General features: G+C 51.8%; 1 protein-coding gene across 1 annotated transcript in view; it reads right to left on the bottom strand.

Moving 5' to 3' along the window:
• Nucleotides 1-699: 699 nt before the first annotated feature.
• The window catches only part of LOC126570093 (helix-loop-helix protein delilah), a 25,810-nt gene continuing 16,968 nt past the window's right edge, over nt 700-9,541 (bottom strand). The window contains exon 3 of the mRNA XM_050227606.1: nt 700-6,419. Within this exon, the coding sequence (XP_050083563.1) occupies nt 4,938-6,356 (1,419 nt within the window). The 5' untranslated portion in view covers nt 6,357-6,419 and the 3' untranslated portion in view covers nt 700-4,937. The remainder of the gene's footprint in view (nt 6,420-9,541) is intronic.

Below are 9,541 nucleotides of genomic sequence, written 5' to 3'. Positions count from 1 at the left end.
CAATATGCCGGGCGGGCATCTCCACTCCACTCTCCTTCTCGCTTACGGTTTACGCATTTTTGCTCACGAGACGGCCATCGTACGGCCACGCGTGGTTGACCAATGTCCACTGTCCAGCTCGATCGCGGGGGAAAAACCGGTCGCAACCCGGCAAAGGCAGAGATTGCATTTTCCCATCGATCCGATCCGTCGTCGTCGCGATGCTACCGGTTGGCCAAAGGACTACCCGTTTTGTTCGCAGCGTAGCTCCTGTCGCGAGCCAAACAGCAAACCCTTCCGCTCTCTTCCAACCCCACCCCGGTGTGCTGGTATTTCCTGATCCGGATCGTTCCGTCCGTTCCGTTCTCCGTTAGGATGGGCTGCCTCGTTCGGTGAAACGGGTTAGCTAGTACCGGGACACGGGCGCATGGGCTGTCACTCCCTAAAATAACGAGACACTTTCCTTCCTTCTTTCTTCCTCAGCGTACGTGATGGATGAGGGTCCAGCCTAATACGTGCCGAACGGGCCACACTCCCGGGTACCCTGGTTGGTTTTCTGGTTTACTAGAGCGTGAGAAGCGTTTTGTGACGATGTTTCGGACGCTTTTTTCTTTCTTTCCAATTTCTTTCTTCTCCACCAACATTCGCACACGCGAAACAGGAAACACGCGGTGCGGGGGGTTTGGGTTTTTGATAAAAAATGCTTTTCTTTTGCTCTCTATTTGTTCTTCAACGATGGAACGATACGTTGCGTTATCTCTTCCTAACACTGTCATGGTGATGGAATGGACACTGCCGCTTACTGTATAGGATACTGATGGCTAGCGCTAGTGGCTGTACTGCTTGGCCTTGTTAATTGTTTGCTTCGTGCCAACTGGTCTCTCGGTAGCAATAAAATCGAACGATCAATACTGGTCTGCCGGAATGTTTGGAAAGGACATTTCTTTTCTGTTCTCTGCGTGGTATGCTGGCACGATCTCTTCGTAAACTAACCTCTTATCACTAGAACGATAAATACACCGTGAGAGCGGACCTTAGGCTGCCAAGGACATTTACATTTTGGAAGTGGAGCCCTCGGTCCTCTCGCTCTCTCTTCTTGGTGGCGCCTTTTGCGAAGGCGCCACACAATTGGCTACTGGAATGTAAGCGTACGGGGAAGGCGCACTGTAACGCTACTGGAATACAAATGTGTGACCTTATGTGACTTACAGGCTAATACCGTAATACCGTACGAATTTGCGTATGCGAGACTGACAATTTTACAACTAACTCTCTCTCTCTCTCTCTCTCCCTCCCTTTCTCTTAAACGAAATATCCAAAAGTGAAAACACAAAACAACACGCGGAATGGTCGATCCTAAAGGCTAATCATTGTTGTTAGACGCTTACGCACGAGGTTCATCGCTTGCCCGCTGATTGATGTCTTTTGTGCATTTTTGTGAGACTTTCGCCGATTGTTAGTTGAAAGTGCAGGGCGTGCGGGGGATAGTGGCCGGTGCAACAGGAAATGCAGATAAGATTAAAGTGCAGAAAGTGCATTCGGAGTCGTGATGGTTTGTTTCGTTTGGAAGCTAAACAGTAAATGCAAAGCCGCGCACATTCCTCTGCAGAGGATAATGCGATACGATGGGAGTAGATAAGAGAGCGAGACCGCAGCCTGAGCCACAAAGCGCATGCGCCACTGGACAGAGCCAGAGTTACAAATAAGGAACGAAAATACGCGCAGAAAGTAGCAGAATGTCAACTCGTCTCGACTACCACGATCTGTAGACGGCTGGCCAGGGGTCCGTGTACTGATCGTGGGCACGTGGTGGTGCCCAGGCTCCCGCTCCGGGTGAAAGGTAGCACGGAAAAGCTGCGGCAGGTGAGGCGAGGACCGTGATGAAGGTTTTACGATAATGCAATCTCACAGATGACTACTGGCCGATAAGGCTGTCCGACCGACCTCCGCTGCTTCGAGGAACGGCTTTTGTCTGGATTTTTGGCCGATGCTGCTGAACGAGAGCAGGAGCGGTGGCCATAAAGTTCGATGCCGCCGGTGGCGGACTCGAAATGAAACGATACGAAACGGAACGAAACCACCGGGAAGGAGGGAAAGAGTTTAGTGGAGATCGATTGACATTTTATGAGTTGCAAAAATCAAGATTGTCGCTCGTCGTGGAGACGCCGTGGCCATGGGCGGTGGCAAACAATTATGGCAAACGTTTATGATTGCGGTGCGGTGCGGCGCTGATACATTCGTCATCGTTTGCGGTTGACTTCAAAAAAGGTTTTGCGGTTTCCAATTCCAGCGCAGGCTACTCGATTGGAGGGAGGGCGCACCATTTTATTGGCGCACCGTACACACCACTTCTAGGCACCTTGGTAACAGCAACAACAGCAACAACTAGCAGCAGCTAGCAGGTGTTTTGGTCACGCGCTAGTGCACCCTTTGCTCGCTCGCTCACTCGTTCGCGCTCCGGTGGAGGTCCGTTGCGCTTAGTAACGCCTACCGATCCCACGTTTACCCCACGAAGTTGGTTTGTAGTAGTAGGCGACCCTTATTGGAGGGTTGGCGCATTGCGAACTAGCACGCTCCCGCTGTTCCTCAACCATTTTGTTGCTCACAATTCGCCAGGGGCTTAGATGAGAACAAAAAAAAAACGGAGAAATAAACGTGACACGCCGTGTGCGTTGTGTTTGTCACCATGTTTGATTGTGTGCGGGTAAAGCGGCTTCGATCACCTCTGGCAGGCAAGTGTTCGACTGCAACGAGCGACACGTGTAGTTGACACAGCGAAGGTCCGTGTTCTGTTCTCGTTCGGAATTATAGAGGGGTGGCTAACCACCACCCCCACCCAAGAGCGCGAATGACCACCTTCCAAGCCACATGCACACACAACGGCCGTCACGTTTGACAGAACAGCGGCATTATGCAATCGCATGAAATGGCGAACCGGCCAGTGTGGCCACGATGGCGACCGTAGCCTGTCACAATCCGCGAGCGCGAACGGAGAACACGCACGCGGGGCTCACTGGTTGGCACATTAAAAATAACGAACGAAATATTCCTCTCGGACCCCTTCTATGTCCGGGGCTCCATCATCTTTCGGTGGGAAACCATCGCGATAAGGTGCCAAATGTAGGTCGGAATGCCAGCGAGCTCGAGAACGCAGCGTTAGTTAGCCGTGTGCCGGAATGTCGGTACGCTAACCAGCAGTCTCCTATTCCTTATTGGTGTCCTGGTACGTGAACTCTATTGCTTTTGCACACTCACAAGGGCAGCTGCTGCAGAAAGGGCAGCTGCTGCAGAAAGGGCAGCTGCTCCAATTATACTGTAAATTGTCATATTCGGATGGATTGATTTACGATCGTAGCAGAACAATTGGAGAGGAAGGTCACCAAGCGAGGTGGAACGGAGCAATGTGTAATGTATGCGTCACGCAGAGCGAGATAGACGGTTTACCGTATACATACGAGGTACAATTGAATCACAACCATAAATGCTATTTATTGCGATCGATCGAAATCGGAGGCGTTCACAACGAATTGGGAACGGTTGTGGTTTCAATTAGAAAAGCAAAGACAACGGGCTGAGACAAAGCTTCCGGGACTAAGGACAAATAAAAGTAAAGGGCAGTTGGGATATTACGCAGGCCAATGGCACGTTTGAACAATGGAAAAAATGTAACTGAGAGAGGGAATAGAATAGAATTTGAAGAAGAAATAGCTCAAAGTAGAATAAAAAGTGAATGGAAAGAAGGAAATGATAGGCAGTAAACGAAAAAAAGCTTAACAAGTGATAGAGAACCAAACAAAAACAAACTCGCGTTAAAAGGAAAGGGAATACAAATAACGACGAAAGAAAAATAGGAAAGATAAACGGAAGGAATAGAATACAAATAGAAGCATAACGAAAACCAAAAAGTGGCATACAAATGAAGCGTTAAGCAATTCTTATTCCTGAACCACCAGAATAAAGCAGAAAAGAAACAAAAACGAAGGAAAAATATAGAGCCAGAAGAAGTAGATATAAGATTAGACAGCGCAACACTTCACAATGGAACCATCTAATCAGTTCAATTTCCAAAAAACGAGCGCAAAACAAACATTTAAATACGGAAGCAGCACCAGCACAGCAAGCAGTTATCCAACTTTACTGAGGACCGAACGTGATGCGGGTACGAAGCAGACCACTGCTGCTGCTGCTGCTGCTGCTGCTGCTACTGTCGCCGATGACAATAGATACTCCAGCTACCGCCACACCGACACCTGACAGCACAATCCGTTTCCGAGGGAGTGACAAATTGACCATCACGCGGTTCTAATGTAGCGGAACTGGCAAATTTGCACGCCCATCTAGAGGCCCTCGCTCGGCCACGAAACTGTCGTGACATCCAGCATCACATAAATTTGTAAACGTGCCAGGTCGCGCCCACAGTTGCACCCAACGTGTATGTGCGGCTAATGCGATTAATGTGGTCCGGTTAGAGAGAAGAAGAGAACAAATTGGGCATGCGGAGGTGGTTAGGGTGTAGAGTTAGTGTATCTGGTGCTAAAAGGGACGCGTAATCGAATCAATCAGGGTGCGATTCGTGAATCGTTGCTGTCGGCCACAATGGCACATCGCACACGCGGGTTCTCTTTCTCCTGTTTTGATCTCGAATAGAAACCATATTTTGTTCGCTCGCCACTTGCCAACGCCTAGCGATCAACCCCTAGGCTTAGTAGCAAAAGGATCCTCTCGGTGGCGTGGCTGGGCGGTAGCGTCTTGTCTTAACTAATATGACACGCTGAGAATAAATTACTTTCGGGACTTTCGTTTCGCGTGACGCGTCGTCTAACATCTACAGAACATTCGCGACGGAAGACGCATTAAAAGAAAGAGTATAGGAGAGGCTGGTAAACATATTTGACAAAAGTGTTCCTGTTTCTGGCCCCAGGCCAGTCCAGTCCAGTCCAGTCCAGTCCAGTCCGGGGTCATAGGTACAGCTCGAGGGCCGTCTGCTCGTTGAAGCCCGTGTGCAGCAGCTCGTTGAACGGGTTGAGTGCGTCGAGGTGGCTGAGCGGACTCAGACACGGTTCGGACAGCTGCAGCGAGTCCGCATCCGACTCTAGGAACAGGCCAAACTCGAGGTTATCGTTTGGTACCACCGTGCTGTCACTGGTGTGTTGGTTCGAGCAACCGGGGAACCCGTGCGCTCCCTTCAGCCCCGCCGTCACACCCGGACTGAGGCATCGTTCGGAGAGAATAAGCGAATCATTGTCCGACTCCAGCACCGAACCAAGATCCACGTCCATACTGAGTGGGCCCGTGTCAAGACCGGGACCCGGGTCGATGGTCGGATCCGGGATTATCAAACTCGGTGTCGGTGACACACCGGAGGTCAAGCTGGGCGCCTGTTTGACCGCTTGACTGCTACCCCGGCTGGGGAGTTTCCGGGACGAGGTGCGCGTACTACTCGCTGGTGCACTCTTCTTCGCCTTACTTCCACCGCTCGCGCTTTTCTTGCTCGCACTTCGTTTCCTTGAGTTGTTCCCACTGGCCGCAGTGGAGTGCCCGGAGGTCGTCGTACTGCTGCTGCTGCTACTGCTGCCGCCACTGGCAGGATCGTACTGCAACGGACGAACCGGTGACAAATCCGGTGATCCGTAACCCTGCTGCAAACCGTCACGCAACAGCAGTCCCTTCTGCATGACCTCTCGCTCGATCTCGTTGTGGTTGATCATGTCCAGATCGTTGTTGTTGTCGTAGCCACCGTTCGGTGGCCGCTCACTCGACAGCATATCGCTCAGTATCCGGATGTACTTCATCGCCATTCGGAGGGTGGTGATTTTGGTGAGTTTTTCGCTCGACGAAGCACCTCCGCTGCTGCTACATTGTTGTGGGGAGCTGACCGGTGAGCTGGTACCACTTGTCCCCGCCACGGCCAATGGGACCGCCCGGCGAAGGTTCTCGAATGCGCTGTTGATTTCCCGCATTCGACTCCTTTCGCGAGCGTTCGCCGTTTTCCGTCGGTATTTGCTGAGGGGAGCAGCTTTGGGTTTCGGTTTCTCTTTCGGCGGTGGTTTTTCCTTGGTCGTGGCCGTTCCTGTTGATGCAGCGGACGTCGCGGATGATGCGGTCGCTGCTGTTGCCGCCGCTACTGCCGCTGATGTCCGATTTGTGGTGCGTGAGTCGAGTGTAGTTCGGCGGGATTGACGTTGCCGGAGTGAATACTTTTCGTCCTTTCGTATCTCCGAGGCTAGCGTACCGGCAGCATCAGCCGCTAGGGGTGAGTAACCGGTAGCGTGACCGTGGCTGTTGTTGTTGTTCGCATCGGCCATCGATGTCGCCTCCATCGATGGTTGCTGATCGTGCGTGAGCGCCCGTATCGATTCGATGTTGTTGTGACGCATTGTAGTGACTGTTGGGGCGGATGTTGGGAAGAAGAATCGGATCGGGATCCTTATTGGCACATTCTGTGAACGGAACAGAGAGAAAAGAGAGAAACATTTAAATCGATTGTTTATTTGGCTCGGCTTTCCAAGGAGAACGTCGCTACGGGAATTCCAAGAAACCGAAAGTCCTCGTGCCCCGGTGCTCTGGTGCCCTGGTACGGTGGCGTTTCATTGTTCGAAACATTCAACGAACATTCCGTTCCAACATTCCTGCTATCTTTGTGCGAGGGCAGCGAGCGCCAACCGAACAGATCGAAGTGACAAATGGTTCCTCGATCGGCGGTTCGAATGGCCCCGCGAACCCGTCCAGTAAATCATCGATAACAATAGTGGCCCTTCCTGGTTGCTGAGCTCCTTCCTGGCTCCCTTCCTGTATGCCTTCTGACCCCTCACTACTACTATCTTCCATCATAATTCTCTAAAGAGCACGGTTTTGTGTTCGCACTTTGCGATCAACGAACTGATCTTCCAACCGTCGTTTCACGCAATAACGTTGATGATGATGATGATGATGATGGTTGTGTCTGACACTTGACATCGGCGTATCGATTCGGTTGACGGTTCGGGCAACTGCTAACTGGTCGTTGGTCGATTACGATGAACGGTTCGCGCACTCTCGCCAATGATTAATGGTCATTGACACCGAGTGGGAGAGATAGAGCGAGGCGGAGGTGGAGGTCACTTACTACTTCACACGATCCGTTACAGCTTGATCGCGGTGCTGGAGATATGGTTGCTTTTCCACCCTTTGCCGTTGCTAGGCAGCGGAACTACTACTGAGCCCACTACTGCTTGGTGTCGTATCTGGGAGCATCAACGCAGGCTGCGGTTTCAATGCCTCCTCGATCTCGATGCGATGCCGGAGCGCGGAGTGCGTTCCCAGCATCCCAGCAATTAACCTTGGCCAAAGACTCTGACAAAAGGCACGCCGAGGGTAAGAGTGTGAGCTCATCCTCTCAGATGGAAGCCACACATAACCTAACAAAGATATCATAACCGAGGGTGGATGGCGCTGTTGAGGCACCCCACGAAGGTCCACTGGGTGCTGGATGAGGATGAGGGCCGACAGAAAAAGTGGAGGAATTCCAAGACCACCACAACATTTGGTGTTTCGATGATGTGTTTTGTTGCCAAACCGCAACCTCCGTGCTGCGCGAGGAAGCGAACAACGCATCGCAGTAGCGTGCGAGATCCGCCCTGGGTACCTTGCCAGAAGCTGTACTGCTGTTACTGCTGCTGCTTTCCTTTTCAAGTGTGCTACTGACGGTTATAATGGCTTTTTGTGGTTACTTCAACTGGAGAGACATACTTTATGAGTCACCTTCTTACGCAGTACGTTGCGGCTCAACATGGAAGAAGCTACTTGAGGATCTCCCTCTAAGGAAGAGAGTCCGTAGTTGTATTTCATTGCCACAAGGTTTGCATGACTCTGTTCCTAGCAAACCACGATCATCAATTCACGCGACAAATTTCTTGCGACAGCTCATTTCACACAAAAACACCAAAATCGTCGCAGAAAACATTGCAGAAGCACTGCCGCAGATCGCCGACATAAGCGACTAAACGGATCGAAATCGCAAAGAGATAGACCCTGTTGCCTGCACATTTGATTCTGATCGTCCGATGGCCAACACGGGACAAGCTGTCAACCGGTTTGGCTATCCAATGGCGCGCTATAGGCGCATTATTGCGTTGGCCGGCCGGGCCGTACCATACTGTGATGATCGATCGATCGTGAGGGATTGCAAATGGTTCTGCTGGTGTGCACCGAGACGACCTGGCGATCCTCGATCGCTAATCGCATTTAGGGAGCTCCGGGGCTGACGCTGTAGCGCCAATTCACGACCAATGCACAGTCCAACAAACTCCACGATCGGTTGTTCCTTTCGCACGAGGTAGATCCTCGGAAGAAGCCAAAGTCCGGTGTCTGTCTCGCTGTGTGTGCGTGCTTGTGTCCACCGGAGTGACCCGTCCCGTCGAGAATGGCCATAATAAAAATGTTACTCCCGACCGAATAAGGGAACCCGGGACGATTATTGCGGTTGTTTTGCTCGACTTCTCGGGTCTGGCTACCGTTTTGGCAGTGGAAGAACCCGGTTATCTCGAAATGGTCAGCTATTTCGAGGCAGCCACCGGTGGTCACAACACCGGAATTCAGCAAGTGTCGATCGGGCCTCTCCCTCTGGTCTGACCTTACTGGCGTTTGGTTGACGTTGGGGACATTGACTTCTTGCGGTTCTCGCCAGCAGAGAACGATGCACCTGTATATGGCCACCGTCTTCCAACGGGACTGTTGATGGCGAGCGTCGATTCTCACCACTGGACAACGCATCCATCGGGTGCGATAAGGGCCCCCCTGGTGGCCGGCCCTGAGTCCTGTAGCTTCGATCAAACGATCGACTGTAACCGATACTGTCAATCGATGGCTTCGAACGTATCAATCAAATATCGAATCGGATCGGATTTGCGCGTCGGTCCGCCACACGGCACTTGTGGCGAATGTGTGGACACCCGTCAACGCGCTCCGAATGCGGTGGGCGCAATGGGTACGTGCCTCGTCGCTTGGTGCCGTTCTGCGGACACCATCGTTCCACCGGAATGCCAGCAATGTTTCATAATTATGTTTTCAGCTCGCGAGATGGAGACGGCTCGTGTGTGCGTTTAGAGATATGGTCCGAGGTTGGTTTGTTTTTTTGCTCCAGCTCTTAACTCAAGTGAGGTACTGGATCAAAACAGCATCAGGTTGATCGGCGCACTGTGGCACATTTATGCTTATCGTTTGGCCGATCGGATTGCACGATCACCACGGGAATGTTGTTGATAAAATAGCTCCCTAGCGGTTCCCATGAACCGGCCCACCGGTCAATATCGGAGTGCTCACTTGGGGAGTGTTTTAGGCCAGCAACAGGCAACAAGCGCGCTCGCCTTCACATTACAAACGAATTTGCAACTCGCCAATATCGTCAAGGATCGTGACTTGACGCGACATTTGAAAGAGTGCTTTTGCACGTCACGCACCGCCGCCCAAAAAACGGAAGGTCACTGGCGATGATGACGACAATATGACACAAATTGAACCGACCTCCAAACACACACCCCGCGCCAGCGCAGGACGCAGGGCCCGGGCGGTGTGTTCGCTAACG

The sequence above is a fragment of the Anopheles aquasalis genome, chromosome 2 (assembly GCF_943734665.1).
Source record: "Anopheles aquasalis chromosome 2, idAnoAquaMG_Q_19, whole genome shotgun sequence".
In the NCBI taxonomy this organism is placed as follows: Eukaryota; Metazoa; Arthropoda; class Insecta; order Diptera; family Culicidae; genus Anopheles; species Anopheles aquasalis.
This window is presented reverse-complemented; position numbering and strand designations above follow the sequence as displayed.